Raw genomic sequence first — 21,916 nt, forward strand, 5'->3', positions numbered from 1 at the left:
ACATCCTCAACTTGCTACAAACTTGAGAACCCGGTTTGATTCTTGTAGGTGGCTGAAACCCGGATTCGAACCCAGAGTCTCGGCAGTGCCGGCTCAACTCCTCTGCTACCTTTGTGCATTTTCCAACTTTTGTAAAATTTTCATGTTTCTGATCAGTAAATGGTTATTTTTGTCTATATATATTATCCACGGTGCAAGCCAGCGTTGACGCTTTGAAAATCGGCCTCCTGCGTGCAGATGCTTCCAGCTGCGTTGACACCTGAATGTAAAACACTGACGAGTAGACTTAATCAGAAGCTGTAAACTCGTGTTCCAGGCTGTTACCACGTCGTCATTTAATTTACGCACTTTTCGTGGATAACTGATGGTGCAAATGGCGCGCGATGCTTTTCAAGAGCGTCAATGCAAAACTGTGACCTGGCACGGAATTTGCATTGTCAAATTAATCCCCAAAAATGTGTTTGCAAGGCGTAAACGAAACCGCGCGGCGGCGCAATGCAGGCTGTTTACAAGCGGCGCGGAGGGGGGGGGCTTGCGATTCGCCCGCCCGTAAGCAATCGTTAAACGATGGCTGGCATGAACTAATTTGCGGGGCCTCGCGAATCAATTTGTAACCTGTCGGCCAAGGTCTCGCGTTGTTTCCCAGTTTAAAGTTTGTGGTTACAGCATTGCGTCAGAAATGTTAGACGTGGAAGTGGTTTAACGCTGCGTGCTAACCACTACACCACGGCCCCCTTTAGCCAAGCAAACTTTGTTGAGTCTGAAGACTCGTTCGCTGGAGGGTCCTGCATCGTGATGCTTGGCCGGTGCCATGTACCGGTGTTTTGGTCGAAAGTGGGAGGACACCAGAAAAATCACTTGTGACCCATGCAAGGTTGATAACTCAAAGCTCTGTGCAGTCGGAAACAATCCGTTGTTGTGCTGCCATCTCCCTGCTACCTCACAGCCATTGTTGAGGGTCTGTAAATTATTCATTGAAATAGTGCGGTCACACTTTTTTTAAAATATAAAATGCACCGTTAATCATTCGACTTCCCTCCCTTGATATTTTGAGCCTATTGACGCTTTCTACGTACGCTCACCCGACAGTAAAATTCGGAGGCTTACACCACCTCCCCCCCCACCCTGTCATCCGATTCGGATCCTAGCATGTGGCTTTACTCTGTCGAGTTTCTGAGAGCCGCTTCCCTGTCCCTCCCACACATCTTTCGTGCCGCCTTCTCCCCACTTTCCACGAGTCGCCGGGGTGTTGCTCCCTGTCCTCCTTCGCACTCATCGCTCAAGCCCCTCCACTCCTCCCTCTCACGAGACGCTGGGGACGCCGCCTCCTTAAAAACTTGCGTTCAGATCGACGTCGACGCTCAGATCCATTGAAGGACGCCCCGTGTGTCATTTGTTGTTGTTGTTGTTGTTTGTGGGAAGTTTGGGCATTTCTCCTGGTTGTCTGGCCACCAAGGGAGATGTCAATCAATCAGTAAATATTCATTTTACGCCCTTAATAAAGTGGGCATCGGTGCACATTACAACCGAATGGGAACACCGGATGAGCAAAGTCAATTGTAACCGCACACGAAATAAAGTGCAACCGAGCGCAACGAATAGCATAAGAAAGGTAAGTAGTCCCTAAAAATACAGGAAAAGTAAAGAGACCGTTTTAATTTAAAAAATTCGATTTTATGGGAAGGCAAGTCTGAATACATGTATCTTACACGGACTGCGGAATTGTGATGTGTTGCTGTGATGCCGATAACCTATGCGTTTTGAAAACCAGTCGCCTCTAATAAAATACCACGTGTGAGCCCAAGCCTGAAGCTTCAACCTGCGTGCAGCACCCCAGGCTCCATTGGCAACCCCGCTCGTTGCCGGCCCAACCCCATCAGGACCGCCGTGGCAACACAAGCCGAGTCTGCTCTGTGCCCGGGTCACACACCTACCTAGCCGGCACTCTCCCCAGTGAGAGTGGGCACGCGGCACGCGTTTGTCCCACAACCGTGTTTGTTTGTCTCGCCCCGCATGGCGGCCGCGCTCGCTCCGTTCCAGGCGCTGGCGGAGACGGCGGTGACGCGCATCGTGCTGCCCATGCCCATCCTGGTGCTGCCCCCCCTCATCATGGCGATGCTGGAGAGGTGAGGGCAACGCTCACTCGCTCATAGTTCGCGTTCTCGCCCACTCGCTAGGCCTCGGCAAGGTAAGGTAATTTACCCTTTTTACCGGGTAAAAGGGTAAAGGTAAAGGTGTCGACATGCCAAGGGGTAAGGTAAAGGGTAGGGTAAAGGTAGCGCGGAAGAATTACCCAGTAAATACCTTGTTTACCGCTCGCTAAAAGCTCTGTGGCGCAGTCCGTGGCCTCCATTTAAAATTGGAATCATCGAGAGTATTCTAAATGAATGAAGCGCTCTACCTAGCATTTAGCTGTTATAAACCTTTTTAATGTGTAGTACCCCAGTAATTACCTGGGGTACTACACATTATGGGGTAAGGGTAAAAGGTAGGGTAAAGGTAGGCTCGTTGTTTTTACCTTTTACCTTACCTTGCCGAGGCCTACCACTCGCTTACCAACTCGCTCGCTCATAGTTCACTTGCTCGCCAACTCGCTCGCTCGCTCACTCATTGAGAATTCACTTTGATTTCCCCTTCTGGTAGAACGTGCGATTGTGATGAAAGGTTGAAAAGGTTTCAGTTGTCTCAAAAGCGTCCGGGTGGCTTGGGGAATCACAGGGATAAGGAGCCAGCAACTACCCAGGTTCTGAGTTTGAATCTGGGTTTTGGCCACCCATGGTTAAACTGAGTTGAGAGTTGATGATCTCAGGTCAGTCAACAATGGCTGCTTAAAAATGAAACCCGTTTTATTAAGTTCGTTTTTTTGACTGAATTTGGCTAAATTCCAGATCTGAGACTGAATCACGTTGGTTTGATTGGGTGAATAAATGGTCGTGCCCCTACTGTGGCAGACTACAATCTAAAATAATCATCATAATTAGATATTTATCTGTGCAGGGAAGCCCTACTCGGTCTCATTGACGGTCCTTCTTGGGGTGTATCGCCAATTACATTTCCTCTCTGTGTGTTTCTGGAGTCAATGAAAAAAAACTCATCAAAGAATGGATTATTCGTAATACATTAAGAGACCGTTCCTCAGTAGCCAACTTGCTGTACTCATTAACAGTAAAGCCTTTATTTCTAATGCTTAATTATACAGACTACAATGTTTTTACTATGAACATAAAAACACATTTTATTATGCTATGTATTACATGAAGTAATGTTTTGGATTATTAGTCAAATAATATAAAATGTACTTTTGCTGCTAGCAAGATGTCCCACAAATAAACATAAAAAACATCTTAAAGAAAAGAAAATGAACACAAACTATGTTTGCATTACACCTGGCGTGGACGAGTGCACCTTAACATCTTCACGTCTACAGTGAGACCGTGGAAAAACACAGCCAAACATACTCGCAACAAAGACAAAGATCCCCCGTCTAGCCATAGCAGACTTTTTTGCGTCAAGTGCTGTTAGTGACCACCTATTCAGGCCAGCACGGCACACGTGGGGGGGGGGGGGGGCAGCACTCCACCGGGCCACTCTTGTCTTTCCAGTGCTGATGTTTCCACACCCCCAGCACTGTGATCATTTACGGCTGAGTCAACCTAGAGGAGGCCCAGGACTTTTTCAGATATTCGTCACCGATGTCGGCTGTGAGCGTGAATCGAACTCGGTTCGCCGGGTTTGGTAGCGCAGTGCGCTAACCGCCGCACCAGCGTTCCACTTGTGCGCTCACACATGCCACACATGCATGTGTAGTGCTATGGAATGGGTCACTATGACGTGTCGCGCTGACTGCTGGCAAAAAGGGACTCGGCTGCCATGGTAACCCTGTCGGCCGGCAGGTGAGGGGGTAGGCGGGAGGAAGGGATGCGGGGAGAAGGTGACGGAGGGGGTACGCTAGAAGCCGGGGAACCTTCTAAGAGGTTCTCGAAGGGGGGCGTAGCCAATTGGGGAGCGAGGCTGCCCTGGGGGGATAAAAGGGGGACCCCGGAGACGACTCGGGGCTGTTGTTGAAGGGGAACCCGTGGAGCGACACAAGTCTCCGTCTTTGTCGTCGTCTACAGTGTTGTGGGTCAGGCAGCCTGTTGCTGCCCTGGCCTGAGTATCGTGTTCCCTGTGCCTGTGTAAGGCTTTAATACTGGTAGGAACCTCCTGGTTACACCAGCCCACAGGGGATTATTGTGTCCGTCGTGCAGGGAGGGAGGGGCTGGGTGGGGAGGGAAGGGTGGGGAAGGGTGGGGAGGGGCGGGGTGGGGAGGGTTGGGAGGGGCTGGGTGGGGAGGGTGGGGCTAGGTGGAAGAGGTGGAGCTGGGTGGGGAGGGGCTGGTCACCCCGTGGTTCCCTTATAAAACTCAACGTTTAACCTACTCACGCCGGCTTGTGCCCGCCCTCACAGTCGGGCATGTTTGCGGAATACACCACGCCGTCGTTGACCCTGGCCATTGACCGAGCAACCCAACGTTCCCACCAGCTTCCTCCGCAGGAATTTGTAAACAGAGCGCATCCCGTTATTGTCTGCGAAGTGCGTCACTACATACATGCACACGAACATATATGTACGTGCACACTCGTGTAGGCGCACGCGCACACAGATACACGCACAAACACACACGCAAACACTCGATGACCCAACTCCATATGCATGGCGTTAAATCCTTTACCCGTCAAGCAGGAGTCACACAGCTTAACCCCTGTGGCGGGTCATTAAGTCATCTGTCAAGCTACACATGTGTCGCTTGCTCGATTAATGTTGTCCCCGCTAATCAGCACAAACGTCAAGTTCTACCGACGATCGGCAAAGGTATTCGCAACGTCTTAGGGCCTGTCCTCAGAAACTCGGGCGAGGCGCTCTGCAGATTTACCACGCGTTTTGTTTGTGTTGGAGCGGTTCGGTTTGGGGAAAAGTTGAGGATGCGTGTGTGGGCTACAGTGGCGGCGGCAGCGGCGAGTGTTATCCGCGTTGAGAGCTGCCGGGACGAGTGTTTTGCAGCGGGTTGAGAATCAAATTGCTCAGCTACGTATGAAAACGCGTTGACACGAGTAACCAATTGGCGCGCGCGCACGCACGCCCGCTTTGCCCAACACGCCGTGGGGTTTTTAATTGTAACGGAGCGCTTGGGAAGTTCGAGGCGGCGTGGGTGGACTGCGGCTCGAGTGTGGTCTTCGAGCTTTGAGAGACGAGTGTTTCAGCGGCTGGCCGTGCAATTCCTCATTACTTGCAGAAACACGTCGTGTGCACACAACGTGTGCGTACGCACTGCTGTGTGTACAAGTCCTCTCCAAGCACAGGGCTTATTTATAGCGAATCAGTTCTCTCCGTCTATTTTGAGTAAGGCTCTATTTTTTTTTTATGAAACCATGATTAACAAGGCATAAAAAGGCGGCGTTTAAAATACACTTTTCTAGTTAGCTACTAAAATATACATTGCACTTCTCTGGACGTTAACAAACACTAAGGAGGTTATTTGGGGATGTTTACACAAGCGTCGGGCTCAAGTTTATACAATCAAAACAGTACGGGCGCAAAAAAAAAAGTGGAATGTTTTGTGCCCCTTCGGCTGGGCCGAGAGGACACACCTGCGGTCACGCATGAGCCGCAGTGCAAATATATCGAAGGTGAAAATATTATTTCTTAATTAAAGGCTGAGACATAACAACTAATGAAGCATAATGGGGGGGATTGAGTCCGTTTTTGGGTCCGCGCGAGTGCGAGAGTGGTCGGGCGCGCGGAACCTTTCTGCAACAACCGCGACGACACCGCGGCTCTCAGCCGCGATGCAACGCAATTCCTAAAATCCACAAAACCCACAACGGCAGGATTGACTCGCCGCTCCCCACTCCCGGTACCGGATTTCAGACCCCCCTCCCCCTCCCCGCGCCCCGCAACCGCTCAGCCCCCTCCCACTGTGCGGTGCCCACGAGAGAAGAAAGCAGCTGATGTCATTTTGAAAATAGGATTTAGACGCCAGTTTCCAATAAGCAGGGACTCGCGTCGTTGTTGAGCGCGAGCGCCGCTGTTGTTGTTTGTTGTTGTTGTTTGTTGTTGTTGTTTATTGTTGTTGTTGTTGCTGCTGTTGCCGTGTTCCCCCTGCTCCACGAGAGCCGGGCAGCTGCGGCGAGCAAAGGGTGTGGAACGCGAGTTGCTTTTGTCTTTGTTCGTGCGATTTTTTTTGTGCCTTTTTCTTAATTTGTTGATTCATTTTGCTTGGTGTAGTGGGCTTTTCAATTGCTTGGTATAGTGGCTGAAATATGAGATTTGGCCCTTATGGATAATTAATGTACAGCGTCGTGGGATGCTGTTATGAAGGTGTTGTTTGATTGACAAATTGATTCTTGATTTCGCACGTAAAAATCTAAAAACATATGTAAACGTCCATATATATTCAGGTGTTTTGTATTTAGGGGGTAGAGTGCAGCGGTTAAGCATGTCCCGTTGGGAACCTGGCAGGAGGAGTTCGATTCCCAGCCACGACGTAACGTCGGTGGCGAGCGACGTTTGACTCAGTCCTGACTGCATCCCCCCCCTCCCTAGCTCCCCTTGATCAGCGTAGCTGAAGCAACCCCCAACACCAACGTGGGGTGGGGAGACTTTCATCCAGCAGTGGATTGATTTCGTGCTGATGAATTGTCACAATTTCGTGCTGATGAATTGTCAAATCTTGGTCCCGATTTCACGTCCCGATTTCACGTCCTGCTCGAGTAGCCTAAAATCAGCGTTACAATACAGCCCTGCTTTCTGTCTTGTATAATTGAGTATTACTAGCCACATATTGATGCAAGTATCAAGAGCTGTTTGTGGAATCGATGCATTGGCTACATGCCTATTAGTCACATGCCTATAACATGCCGATCATCTCACGAGCGTGGACTCCCTAATTGGGAGGCGGTGGTTTAGTGGGTCGTGTACCGCGAGACTCCTGGCCACGGCAAACATGAGTGGCCAGTGGCATCCGAATCGGGCCCGAGCCCTCCCCGAGTTCACCATTCCCGCACGGGACAGCGCGGTGACGGACGTTTAAACGATGCCCGTGACCACACGGCACGGGGGGGAGGCCTTCGTCCAGAAATAGGTTGAGAAATGGCCGTTCATTATTTGTATTACATGCATCTATTATGAATGAACGATGCTGACGAGAGGCAACCGGGATGCGCGGAAAACATGCGAACGTCCGCACAGATCGTTCGGCAACCCCGCTTGCTGTACCGTCTCCTGATCCCATCTTAGGTCCACTTCTTCTCACCATCACCTCCCCGTCAACCACCCCCCCCCCAACCCAACCGACCCCACTATGGCCCTGTCCCCCTTCCCTAACCCCTCTCGCCCTCCCCCACTAAACCCCCCTAACTCCCCACCTCGCAACTCCCCTCTTCACAGCCGTACCCTCCCGGCCCCCTCGCTCCCCGAGCTCGCACTGACGAGGAAAACCAATATTGCCCGCGCCGACGATGATGCTGGGTCGAGTTTGTTTGACTTCTGTACCAAAGCGCTAATATTAACCAGAAAGTGTAAGCGCACCTGAAATAATACGGCCGAGTGCTGAATGACGGAGCGCGCTTGACAGATCTAAGATAAACTATCGTTGCGCCCGCGCCAGCAGGCTTAGGAACAGCCCGCCTAGGCCCGGTGACCTCTGGACAACACTTTTTTTATGCCACTCAGGAGGCGCTAAATCAATTAAATCTATTATAATGAAGCATCCTTCACATTCTTGAGCGGATATGTCACCGGTTATATTTAGCGCACGTGTAATTCGCCGGAGGGGAGCTACGGGTACGTTGGGGATGCGGCGGGGTGCGGGGGGGAAATGATGAGGTCATTTTATTTTAAGAGTTAATGTCAGTCCGCTGATGTGATGAAAGATTCTCCGCGCTATGTCAGATGTGGGAGTTGTTTGTGACCATCCTTCACCGTGCTGGTCGGTCAGGGCTGGCGAAGGGAGAGAGGGGGCGGGGGGCTACAGCATTGGTTCAGAAATGTGAGACATGGCAGTGATTAGCGCAGCGTGCTAACCACTGTGCTACCGCCCCTTTAGCCAAGAAAACTTTGTTGAGTCTGAAGACTCGTTCGCTCGAGGGCCCTGTATTGTGACGCTTGGCCGGTGCCATGTATCGGTGTTTTGGCCGAACGTTGGAGGACACCAGAGAAACCAGAAGAATTATCGTGGCCAATGCAAGGTTGATAACTCAAAGCTCTGCGCAGTTGGATACAATCATCAATTCGACTCCCCGAGCGATATTTTTGAGCCTATTAGCACCTCATAGAACAATTTGTAACAGCGGTACAGATCGTAGTTTTTGTTAAAGCAATATATATTCAAATAAAATCAAACACTAGATATTAGATATAAAAAAGAGGCAAAAGGGTTGAACCATTTAAACGTAAAATTAGAGCATGAATGTCTCATTTTGTGGATAGTTGTACAAATGGAGGGGGAAAAAATGTCTAGTAATACATATATAGATTTAAGAGTGGATGTGTTGGCTGTCTGGCTAACACATTGTCAGATCGCAAAGGACTGCGTGTTTGTGTATCGGTGTCTCTCTCCCGCTCTCTCGCTCGCTTGTGTAAGAATTGCCTAATCAATCCCACATTCACGAAACGTGGCCGCGACCATCTGCTCCACATTTACCACACCAACACCCACCCACCCCAAATGCTGGCCAAAACAAGACGCACGGCGCTCACCGCTCCACGACGTAGGCCACGGCCGCTCTCGCTTAGCAACGTGCCGAGAATTTGAACCAAACTAAACTATTTAAAAAATATATATTTTACCAGGTAAGGCCCCACTGAGCTACTGTATATAGCTCTTTTTTTTAGAAGCGACCCGGCCACAAATTATTGCTCAACGAAAGTGTCTTATCACGTGGAAATGTATCGCAACCAAATTACTCTTATAATCGCACGTCGATTCTAAATATGGAGGGGGAAAACCGGATGAGAAAGATCAACGCGGCCACGGGGGAGAACATGCAAACTCCAAATATATAGGCGTGATGGGTCGGGATCGAACTCCCCACCCTCCTGTATACCAGGCGAGGGAGTTAACATCTCGCTCACGGCACCGAGACCGCTACCCCCTCTGAATCCCCAAACATCTGCGTGGACGCGGTGGGGGGCTGCAGGCACCGAACCGCCCTGCTGCTGCTGCTGCCGTCAGGGGCTGTGTGGTGCCAGAATCGGTTGCCACCTCGGGGATCTCTAAAAACCGGGACGATAGCGTGACACGACAAATATTTTACAATACCAGCAGAGGGGTGGGGGGGGGATCTGCGTGTAAATGCATCGTTTAGAGTGTTGTTGTTGTTGTTGGCGTATCATTACGCAACTGACAAAACCTGGGGCTTATACTGTCCCGGGAATACTCACAGATTGCCCAGGACAGCAGCTACCTCGCAAGAGTAAGATCCAGGAACACAAACTGAGACAGGTGGCAACCCCCAGTGCCTCCAGCAGGTAGCGGCCGGGTTGATGGCGGATGCATTGTCAAGGGTCGTGGCGACGCGACCAGAGAGGGGGGCGGGCAGTGTGCGTTGGGGCGCGGGGGGTGGGGCGAGTTAAGAGACGCGCACGAGACCCTGATTGGTTCATTAGCGCCGCTTGTTTGTGCAGCCTGGAGTAATGACACGGCTGCATGGAGCCTCCCCCAGCCACCTCCTCCCCATCTCCTTCCCCACCCTCTCCCCTCCCTCCAACTCGCGCTCAATCAATCTCCACCACCTCGGCTTCCCCCTCCTCCTCCCGCTCCCACTCCCTAGCACATTCGCCCCACTCCTTATCCGTGCCCCCTCCCCCAAGTATGATGTGTGGGGGTGTGTTAGTAGAGGAGTGGGGGGGGGGAGCAAGGAGATAGCAGAACGGCGAAGATCGTTGTCCTCGTGCAGCGGTGTTTATTTACCCGGTCACCGAGAACCGCCCAGCTGTGTAATTGCCGCTTAATGGGCAAGGACATGTCAGGCTGATTATATTAGTTTCGAATCGTGGGGATGCGACGCATGGGGGGAGGTGGCGGCGGGGGTGGAAGACACAAAGAAGTGTTGGTAGTGTTGGTGGTGGGGGGGGGGAGGATGAAAGAAGGAGGAGGGGGCTAGAGGAGGAGAGGATTCGCTTGACGGTTTCTGCTCATCCTCCATTGGTGTGCCCAACGCCAACCCCGCAGTGCGATGACGATGACGTAGGCTCGCGCATTGATCGATCGCGAAGGGACCGAGCGATCAGCACCATCGAACCCCCACGTCCGTCCGTCCTCCTCCTCTGCCTTGCACCACTTTATGAGACCCCCCCCCCCCCGTACTCGCCGCCGCTCGTGTTGTGCCGGTTTTTCCCGTTGCTTTGCTCGCGCAATACGTTTCTAGCGGCCTAATTTGCACGTTCTCACTTTGGCCAACATCGCTTGCCGGCGCTCGGAGAGAAAGTGTCTGTGCATGCATTTATGTCTCTAGCCTCGCCGTGCGAGAGGCTGCGTTCGTGGCGGCCCATGTGACTCTCGTATGGCTCCGTCTGTGTGTGTGTGTAATGCGTGTGCAAGGTCTGTGTGTGTGTGTAATGCGTGTGCAAGGTCTGTGTGTGTGTGTAATGTGCGTGCAAGGTCTGTGTGTGTAATGCGTGTGCAAGGTCTGTGTGTGTGTGTGTGTAATGCGTGTGCAAGGTCTGTGTGTGTGTGTAATGCGTGTGTAAGCTCTGTGTGTGTGTGTGTGTAATGCGTGTGCAAGGTCTGTGTGTGTGTGTGTAATGTGCGTGCAAGGTCTGTGTGTGTAATGTGCGTGCAAGGTCTGTGTGTGTGTGTAATGCGCGTGCAAGGTCTGTGTGTGTGTGTAATGTGCGTGCAAGGTCTGTGTGTGTAATGTGCGTGCAAGGTATGTGTGTGTGTGTAATGTGCGTGCAAGGTCTGTGTGTGTAATGCGTGTGCAAGGTCTGTGTGTGTGTGTAATGTGCGTGCAAGGTCTGTGTGTGTAATGCGTGTGCAAGGTCTGTGTGTGTGTGTAATGTGCGTGCAAGGTCTGTGTGTGTAATGCGTGTGCAAGGTATGTGTGTGTGTAATGCGCGTGCAAGGTCTGTGTGCGTGCGTAATCCGCGTGGCTATATATTTATCTAAACTGTTCGCATCTCTCAGAATGCGCCCGAGTTCGATGTCTCTCTCTCTCAAGCTAAGCAGCGGTGAGCCTGGATAGTGCTGAACCGCGACCACCATGCATCACGGGTGTTAGTGCTGCGGCTGCTGCTGCTGTTGCCAGGACGCATTGTTGGCAGCAGAGGCACAGAAGAAGAAGAGTGCAGAAAATCCATTGCACTGTAGTTCTACTCTCTCACGTCCCTCACGTCTGTGCTCCCCCCCCCCCCGCAACTTCACCAGCTCGCACTAACCATCTTCTTGGTTCTTTCGGTAAAGTCACGTAGAAGGGAAGTAATAAAATAAGAAAAATAAAACATAATAACATAATTCTCACGACGTTTCGGCCACAACGCAAGCAGCCGTCCTCAGGTGAAGACCAGGTCTTCACTATTATTATTTCATTACTTCCCTTCTACGTAACTTTACCGAAAGAACCAAGAAGATGAATCCCTGCAGTCACGAAAGCTTTAAATCGAAATTTCGCACTAACCAGTTTGGTGAAGTATGGTCAAATGCCCCCCGCCCTGCCCACGACTCCCACGGTGTGTGGAGGCTCGTATCACGGTCGTTGCATATTTGCTTGCTCATATGTTCGGACCTATGAATGCGAATACGAAGACACACACACACACTCACGTATGTGTGTCCGCCTGCCTGTGTGAAGGAGTGTTTGTGTGTGTGTATACGTGTGGTTGTGTGTATACACATACACAAGCGGAAATTCTCTCTGGATTGTGGAGGTCATTTGGAGGGGGGGGGGGTGCAGGCATCATTAAGGGGCCTGACCCCAGGAAATTACTTTTACAATCCGAGGAATGTCAAGAGAGGATTCCCCCGGTGTGGCTGCTTGTCAGGGCGGGGAGGACTCTCTGTGAAAATAACAACAGCGTGGATCTGCTCGCGGTGTCATTGGCGGAGGGGGAGGAGGGTGGTGGGTCGAGTTGTAGTGAGTCTCGGAAAATGTGTTTTATCCCGGAGGAATCCGATGAGCTCCAAAGCTCTTTCTCACAGATGCTCAGCAGCAAGAGCAGTGGGCAGGGCAGATTATTTGTTGGTGTAACGTTCTGACCTGCCCCTACTGGACATCTGTGAAAAAGAGCTGTATAGATTTCGATTTAAAGCTTTCTTGACTGCAGGGATCCATCTTCTTGGTTGTTTCGGTAAAGTCACGTAGAATGGAAATAATAAAATAATAAAAATAAAACAATAAAATAATTCTCACGACGTTTCGGCCACAACGCGAGCATCCGTCCTTCTCGACAGACCTGCTCTCCACCTGAGGATGGCTGCTTGCGTTATGGCCGAAACGTCGTGAGAATTATTTTATTATGTTTAAATTTTTATTTTTTTATTATTTCCATTCTACGTGACGTTACCGAAAGAACCAAGAAGGAGAGCTGTATAGCTCCTCGGATTCCTCCGGTATGAATAAATATTCAGATTCTGATTTCGGAATTGTAATTCTCAGATTTGTCAGCACTGCAATTATGGGAGAATGCATGCGTATATAGAATGTGCTAAACTTATCATGAGCGACAGTAACTATGCCTTATCCACTGCTGGATAATTGCCTCGAGCCACTTGTATAAAGTACGAGCCGTGAGTGGGCGGGGCGGGGGGGGGGGTGAGGCATCCTACAGAAATGAGTTCGATTCCCAGCCATGGCTAACACCAGTGGTGAGTGAAATCTGAACTGGTCCTGGGCCCTCCCACCCTTCGCCCCCTGGCAGTGACCAGCACCATGAAGTAAATCACCCCAGTTGCCGACGGGGAAACCTTCATCCTACGGTGAATTGCCGTGTCAGTGTTCATGTCAAACGTGGGTAGCTTTGCACAAGACGCGGAGGAAACGCTCCCAGATGTCTATTGTTTTAGTTTTTGCAAACAAAGTTAAGAGGTGCTACACTCAATGTGGAGAGTATGTGCTACGTGTTTGTGTGTGCGTGTGCACTGCGCTACAAATCTGACTCCCTGAGTTTGATTCTTGGCCATGGCTAATGTCAGCGGCGAGCGTCGTCTGAACCGGTTCCGGGCCTCTCCTATGTGAGCTCGGCCTTAAATGAGTAGCTGGTGTGGTGTGTAAACATCGGCACTGGACAAATACGTATTGTTGACCACACCACCTCTTTCGTCCGCCATTCAAGCCTTTATTGGTGCTCGCAAACAGCACTTGCCCTAACAGTCTGCTCAAGGCTATATGGGGGATCTTTGTTCGATCTTTGTATTGTACACACTCGGGCGTTGCAAGATACAACGGCATCTCTGTCCTTTCGTCTCAAACGGTGTTCGTGCCAACAAATGCGGTGACGCGGGATCTCGGCACATCTGACATCCGTTTGCACACAAATTATAGAACAAATGATACATCACCTGAACTTTGTTTTCAGTTGCACTACGCATGCACGCACGCAGTCAAACAGGCACTCATGTACACAATCACAAGCACGCACACACACACACACACAAAGCCAAAAGACCCATATAGCCTTAAGCAGGCTTGTTGGGGCAAGTGCTGTTAGTGAGCACCCATTCGGGCCGGCACAGCACCAGGTACTCGTATAAGGCCGAGTTGACCTCGATGAACTTCGCAACCGATCCTATGGCTGCACTCAAAGTTAGAAGTTCAGGTTTTGAGGCGCCATTCACTGTCCACTATTTCACCGTTTCTCATTTACAAAGACAAAGATCCCCCCATGTAGCCTCTTAACAGACTGTTGGGGCAAGTGCTGTTCGCGAGCACCTATGAAGGTTGGCACAACACACAACGGGGTGAGTGGCCAGCATCACGCCCGGCCGCCTTTGGCTTCCTAGTGGCGAGATGTTTACACACTGCACCAGGTACTCATTTGAGGCCGAGTCGACCTAGGGGAGGCCCAGGACCGGTTCAGCTAATCGTCACCGGTGTTAGCCACGAGCGAGAATCGAACTCGGGTCGCCAGGTTCGTAGCGCAATGCGCTAACCGCTACACCACCGCTCCCCACTTACACGCACACAAAGACAAACACACGCAGAGTCTGACAACCCGCGCTTTAACGCGCGCATGCCAAGGGTGCGGCTCAGGGTTCGCGACCTCGGGAAATGAGCGGTGAATGGCTCGGATTTCCTGCCGCGCTGTGATCTCTGACCCGCGCCACCACAGGTGTGCCGGGGCACACAGGGGGCGAGCAAGCGAGCGAGCGAACGAGGGACAGAGACGGAGAGAGCCCCTTCCATTCTCAGACGACGCACAGCGTCGCTCGCGCCTTTAATTGCAGACACTGCCCCGCGTGGTAATTGCCTCTGCGTGATTTGTACATTCTGTAGTTGTGGTGGTCGGGTTGATGAGATAATGGGATTTTTTTTTTCTTCACTCTTTTTTTTTTAATCGAAGAATAGTAATTTGATGAAATGTGATATATACATTTTTTTTTATCCTTTTTTGGGATATCGATTTTCACATTTCAGGATTGGCCTGCTTGCTTTGCGAGAGTCCCGCGTGGAAGCGCGCACATTCTTGTTAACGGCCCTTGATGTACAACGTGTTGATTTTAAAAGGTTTTTAAAAAAATTAATTCGCGCGTGAAATTTTCGACGTATCTCTAAAAGAGTGCGTAATTGCCGGCGTTTTATTATTTTTAAGATGTCTTCCTTTACGGATCTATATTAGCCACAGGATCTAATAAGAAAGGATCAGCATTACCCAATGAAATATTTCTGTGCTCGAGAGGTCAATAATACCTGCGTAAGCATTCTGCTTGCACACGAGAATTGCCTTCACACTTTTGTTTAATAGCAACATGATAATAACGATAATAGTGTTTAATTGCCTGTTGTCCATGTGAGTGTACATTCATTTGTCATTGTTGTAGTTTGTGGTATGTATGCAGTTGAACTTCTTTCGCACCGTACGTAGCCAGCCGTGCTAATCTTTCTTGTGATCACTTTTTTTGGTTTGTGTTTTTTATGTTTTGGTGCCATTTCTTAATTTGCTGTTCATTTTTTATTTTGCTTGCTGTAGTAAAGGTTTTCATTTGCTTGGCGTGTATGTGCGTGCGTGCGTTGGCCTTCTTTCGCACAGCGCGTAGCCAAACCCCGTCTGTGGGATTTGCTCCTGATGTATAATTAACCTACTGCATTGTGTGACGCCGTTGGCACGAAATGACGCTCCGTATAAAATTCAAGTATCATCATTAATAACACTGGTCAACAAAAAACAAAACATTTCTGGCCTGGACTTTTGCAGCTGTTCTAAAACTAATTTCAGGGTGCTGATTCCAAATATGATCTCAGATTTGCTCTATCACATCTCATTTTATGCTATCGGCATACCCCATTTTCATTGATTTTACCCGAAATTAACTCTGTCACTTATGATTGCAAGTTGTTGCGAGTCAGTGACTGCTTTAGTGTTAAAACATGGTGCTGTATTTTTAGGATAGTGTGTTTATAATATCATTTTATGTAGATATCCACATTTTATATTTTTCTTCCGCAGTTTTTATTGAAAATGCAATATTTGATATCTCAAAAACCTAATGCGATAGACAAAAACTGATGCCAGATTTGGAATCAGCACCCCAAAATTACATTAAACCCGTTGGAATACCTTATGCCAGAAAAAGTGTGTTGACCAGTGTTATCGATGCAGGGTGGTGGCTCACCCACCGCGTGTGCCTGGCACAGGACCGCGCTGCTGCGCGCGCGGCCCCGCCTCGCGCTGCCGCTGCAGACCCTCGTGTGCACCGCCACCTTCGCCGCCGCGCTGCCCCTCGCCATCGCCATCTTCCCGCAGTACTCCCAGGTGAGCGCCCCTTCGTCCACACCCACGGTGGTGGGGGAGGGGTGGTGGGTCGGGGGGGGGGTGGTGGGGAGTGGGGGGGGGGGGTGGTGGGGAGTGGGGGGGGGCGGAGTGGGGGGTGGTGGGGAGTGGGGGGGTGGTGGGGAGTGGGGGGGGGCGGGGTGGGGGGTGGTGGGGAGTGGGGGGGTGTTGGGGAGTGGGGGGTCCGATAACAACACGGAGGAACGCCGCCACCTGTTGCGATTTTCCCAGGATCGTCTTCCCGCTCTTCCGATTGTCCGTCTTCCCGCTCTTCCGATTGTCCGTCTTCCCGCTCTTCCGATTGTCCGTCCTGCGAGGTCTGTAAGTCTTTCCCGGGACGCTAAAAGTCAGAATGAGAATGTTTATATTGGAGGAATCCGATGAGTTTTAAAGCTCTTTTTCACGGATGTCCAGTAGGCGCGGGTGGTAATAGTAGCGATGATACACCCAGGGCTCAATTTCTCACTCATTATTTTCCTGCACTGCTGCTCGGCTTGGCTTGGAAGCGGGGGTTATCGGTGTTAGGCCTCGCGCCTTGCGCTGTTTGGTCAAAAGATTCCTGCTACTAATTTAACGTGGGGAGGCCTTCACCCAACAGTGGACTGACAAAGGACTCTCAATGTTTTTTTTTATGTTATTCACTAAACTGTGAATGCAGCAAGCACAAGGTATGCCTATCCATAACCATCCTGTAAATTGTTTGGTGATACTTGAGTTAGCATTGGTGCCCAAGGACAAATAAAACATTCAACACGCTCATCATTAACGCCGAAAAGGAAACGTATAATAGGCGACGTTTCATGGAAATGGCCCTTCATAGCATAATGATCCCATATTATCGTAGCGTATATTGCCACCACCACCCACACTACTGGATCGCGAGGACAAAACAAGGCGAGGTAGATGTGGCTGGGTGCCAAAATGATTCCCGTAGCAGCGCTCCGGACTGTTCACGGCTTACGTTAACCACTCTGTACGCCGTTCCAGACGATGTGAGACATTCCTCCTCCTCGTGAGATGTCCTGGATCTTTGTACGTCAGGGGGTGGCAGCCCGAAATGTCGCTCGGACAGGTAACGGTAAAACCTCTCCTTTCATCCACATGGTCAGACGAGTTGTAACGTTTCGTGCTTGTGATTCGATTCGAGATTCCATTTTCATTAAGTTTGGGGAGAATGAGACAATGTCACAGGTACACTCTTATGTCACACAATAATACCAAATGTTGTCTCCTGCTGTGTTTAGAATTTTAATAACGTTGCATTAATAAGTACACTGTAGAGAAAATGAGCAATGATAATTCACTCCTGTAGCTTGCGTGTAATGTTTTGCTTCGGTCACAAAATAAACCCAGATAGATCATCAGTGTAACTTTGTACGGCCTAATGTGGGATAGCAAATAGCCCTGCAGGGTGTGTGTGAGAAACAGCTCCAGTTACTATTCGTAAATCGAGGCATCGATTCATCAATTAAAACCACTTCTTACTCTCACAATACACACACAGAATCCTGCATTTATTTACACACTGTCAAATTGTAGGTACCAGATATGCTAACGTTAAATTTAGAAAAACGGAGCGAACAAAACTGTACAGACGAGACGAAAAAAACCACAATGGAGAAAAAAAAAACATCCGATGTTTTTTACAAGGAAAAACATATTTAAAAAAAATAAAATCACGACACGGATTTGTCCTAACATTCACCGGGATGAATCGTCACATGCCCAGGGTTCACCCCCTTCTCTGCGCTGACGGTGCGTGGAATTGATTGTCACACTCTGGAGCATTGCGGTGACGACGACGGCGGTGGGGGTGTCGAGCTGAGCAGCAGTTGAACTTTGAACTTTTAACCGCAACGAATGGGGACGCTACCCCCTCGCTCACCTGCCCAGCGCGGCCAAGAAGGGGCCCCTCAGGAAGCACGGCGCGTGTTTGAACGCCCGCCCGCCCGCCCGCTCTCTCTCCCACTCGTTGGCTCGCCCACCCGCTTGGAGCTCGCTCGTTGGCCATGTAACGCACGCACGCACGGGGGACTCTGGGCAGGCCCCGGCACTCGCCCGTCGATTGTATCTGCACCGTCCCACGTCGGTTCTATCGCACGCTCGCATCTTCCCGCGCCGCCAGCCGCAGAGTGTGCGCTCCATCACTCATGGCCGCCGCCGCCACCACCACCAAAAACCCCCCCCTTCTCCCCCCCCCCCCCCGCCGTGTCTTTCGCGCGCACGCAGGCCGGACGGGAACGGCACCGCTGTGCGTTGGCAGCGGACTCCGTCCAGTTGGGTTTTATTTTTCGTGGAATGTGATTTGGAAAAGTGTTGACTGCGCTGTCGCCGTGACTCTAGACCGACTCAACCGCGGCAAAGAGGCGAGCGGTCGCTGTTCCGAAACGGCTGACGACGAAGCCGCCACCCTTCTCTTGGCAGAACGGAGCCACGAGGGGCAGTTGCGCTAGGCCCTCAACTTTTGTTAGGATCCTCGGCAGCAGAACTCCAACAGTTGACCCCGATTCGTCAGCTTGCCTTGCGCCATCCCAAAAATTGGTTTCTGGGATCTCGGACGAATTTATGGAGGGGTGATTTATTAATAGAAACCTTTATTACTGAGGTGATTATGCGAATTGCTCTGATAGCATGAAGGCGAAGATCTTAGCCAAATACCTAATGCACTCGGAGAAGTGCCGGAGTTGGTTAACGTCCTTTATTTAAGACCAGGGGGAAGAGACCATTGGGAGCAGGAGTTTCTTTAGCAAAACGGGGGGGGGGGGGGGGGGGTGGGGGATCTGGGTTAAATAAATAGTGGAACAGCAGCCAAGGTTCAGTGGGTAAATTGGTTTAACGGTTTTCAGCATGAGGCAAATGTGAGGGTCCAGTTTCTGCACGTCATTGCCAAGCATTCCTTTGCTAAATCAAAAACAATGGCAAGTTCAATGTGAAATGCTGTCATGTGATCGTGTATCGAAAACACTATCAAATGCAGTGTTTAGAGCGAAGACGTTGATTTGAGGAGTTACGTGAAGTAATTTGAAGTCTCACAGTGGCTGACTTTTTAGGCTCCATTCGCAGTGAAATAGATAAGCCAATGCAGCAAATATTGCAGCTTATTTTGTCAATCCACTGCTGGATGATGGTCTCCCCCACGCCGTGTCAAAATTTGGGGTTTGTTTGACGGTGTCAGCACGCTGGTCAGTGCAGCTTGGCGTTGTTGTTTGTTTGTCGTTCTTACCAGTGGGCCTGTCACGATGCCTCGGCTCGTCGATTAGAGACCAATCCCTACGCTCTCGTTTAAATGCGTTGAAAGCGTGCGCTTGATAACCGCTCATTGATATTTTTGCAAATTCGATGCGCGAGCCGCAACGAGGCCAATGGAGTGGAGGAAACCGTACAAGTGTGACGGACCAAAATTGAGAACCAAGGAAAACGAGAGGCCGTTAAAATATATTGAAAATGGCATCGCTGAATCGTGACAATTCATCTCTTCGCTCGAGAGGTCAAAGGTTATATACCTCCGATTAGCACGGTCGGCTATGTACTGTGCGAAAGAAGTTCCACATATATGGCGACTTCCCAGCACTTCTCCCCGCACGCTCCTCTCGTGCATCTACAAGAAGCGGTTTCCTGGTGTTTACCTTTTACAAACTCTGAGAGGTTCACTTTTAATGCGAACTCGGACACCCAAAGTGGTATTTTGGCTGCTATAAATTTCCATGTAATAAGTCACTTCGTTAAGCTATCATTTGTGGCCAAGTCACTTCTTCAAGAGAGCTATGTAGCTCAGTGGGCCTTACCTTATAAAATAAAAAAATAGTTCGTTAAATAAAGTTACTTGGTATAAAAAGCCCCCATGGTGCTGGCATGCATTTTTGCATGAAAATTTGCTCCTATCTGGCTCCGGGCCACTGCTGTCCAAGTCTCAATCAGATTATTCTCTACAGCGGACCGAATCCGTGTGTTAGACCTGACACTTGCCTGGCCAGCGGAATCAAGACAACCACCTGGCACAGTTAGTTTATTATGCCTTCAAACAACAAAACACACAACAACAACAACGACGATGACGACGAGTGAGAAAATCACCTGGAATGCGTTCGATCTCATCAGATTTCTGAAAGTAAGCAGGGTTGAGCCTGGGCAGTGCTTGCATGGGCGCTGCGGACTGCTGCTGCTGCGGGGCTGTGATGTCAGCAGAGAAAGAGCAGTGCAGCAAAGTCCATCGTTGTACCGCACTTCTGCGCTTTCGTCAGTCCGCACTGCGACGTACGGCCAGTGAATCCCGCACTGCTGAGACAGCATTGAGAGAGAGCCCTCGTGGAGCAGAGTGAATTGACTCAGGGCTGTTAAAAGGAAAAGAAAATCTGAACCTTGAGTTGAGTCGGGCAGTATCATACCCAGCATTAAAATGTAGCACTGTACTACAAAGACCGGCAACAAAATGAAAAATAATTTAGTAAATCGCTCTTTTCTTTTTACTTCCAACCTGAACGAGCGCGAGACCTGCGTGGCCAACCGCTGCGGTGCGTTTTGCACAGCTGATCCCAACGAGACGGACGAAGAACAGCCCCTGCCTGCCTGCCTGTACAGCTGGAGTTCTGCTTTGCCTTTGCATTCCTCTGCGGGAGCGGCACGCGGTTATCCAGAGGTAACGGGGGGGGGACCTCGCTCGGGGAGCCGCGTGGACTGCCAGGGACGGATCTCGCTTCACGTCGTAAACGTGGCCTCGGCGTGAGCGGTTTTTGGAGCACAGCCTGGATGGCCGTGTGCGGCCCGCCCGTCGAGATGTCGGCGCAGCGCCGCTCGCCGTAGAGCACTGGGGGCGACGTCGGCGAGTGCGGATGCTTTTGACGTGCGACAGACAGGCAGCCGGCAAAACTTTGTTTTTTATATATATTAAGTTGGGTTTTTGTGTTCAGTCATTGGTGACCCAGGCTTGGACCATCATCAACTCACTGCACTCGAGAACCTGGTTTAACCACAGCTGGCTGCAATCCGTGTTCGAACCCAGGGTCTGAGCTGTGCTGACCCATCACTCTGTTCCATGGCGCACAACGACTCACCCTCTGTATCAATGTTTTTCTTCACTGCACGAGCGGATATTTTCCCCGGGGTGCTGAGATATCGGCTGCTGCTGCTGCCTTCCCCTCCCGCCGTACACTGTCCCGCCTGGCTGCCACGCAAACCCCCACGTACCTCCACCACACGGGTAATTGGTCGCGTGCATCAATTGCACCCGTTCACGATCTTGCTCCGAGGTGAACACTCACCTCGCCGTCACGTTGACCAGTGATGGAGCGGCAGCACGTAGTGGTGAGCGCGCTACGCTTCGAATCCAGCGACCTTGGTTTGATTCTCGCTCACGGCCGACACCCAGTGACGATTATCTGAACCGGTCCTGGGCCTTCCCTCGGTCGACTCAGCCTCAAATGAGTACCTGGTGCAGTGTGTAAACATCGCTACTGGGGAGACAAAAGCGGCCGGGCCTGGTCCTGGCCACCCCCACCCCTTTTGTGCACCGTGCCGGCCTTCATAGGTGCTCGCTAACAGCACTTGCCCCAGCAGTCTGCTAAGACTATACTGGGGGATTTTTGTCTTTATTTGTGTGTTGGGAGTGGTGGCACACTGCTCCCCACACGTGCACGAGTTCGAGCCCCAACCTCGGCTAACATCGGTGGTGAGCCTTACTCGCTGCTCGGTAACAATACCTTCCCCACAACTCCGTTAAAGGCCACAGGTGGATCATTGTATTTTGCACGTGCATATGCGTGTGCTTGTTTATGCGTGTGTGCACGTGTGCAGGATCACAAAGACAGAGATCCCCCCTGTAGCCTTTACCGACTGTTGGACAAGTGCTGTTTTTTCTGAAGGCGGCCAACACGGCTCGCACGAGGTTGTGGTGATGTTTGCACACCACTCTAGGTACTCGCATAAGGCTGAGTCGACCCAGCGGAGGCCTCGGAC

At 50.7% G+C, this 21,916-nt stretch overlaps 1 protein-coding gene across 2 annotated transcripts in view; it reads left to right on the forward strand.

Moving 5' to 3' along the window:
- SFXN5 (sideroflexin 5) overlaps positions 1-21,916 on the forward strand; it is a 130,758-nt gene that overhangs the window by 89,162 nt on the left and 19,680 nt on the right. For both annotated transcript variants that reach the window (XM_078861577.1, XM_078861578.1), the window contains 2 exons: positions 2,041-2,126; positions 15,829-15,946. In XM_078861577.1, coding sequence (XP_078717703.1) covers positions 2,041-2,126; positions 15,829-15,946 — 204 coding nt within the window. The remainder of the gene's footprint in view (positions 1-2,040; positions 2,127-15,828; positions 15,947-21,916) is intronic.

Source organism: Lampetra fluviatilis, chromosome 12 (assembly GCF_964198595.1).
Source record: "Lampetra fluviatilis chromosome 12, kcLamFluv1.1, whole genome shotgun sequence".
Lineage (NCBI taxonomy): Eukaryota > Metazoa > Chordata > Hyperoartia > Petromyzontiformes > Petromyzontidae > Lampetra > Lampetra fluviatilis.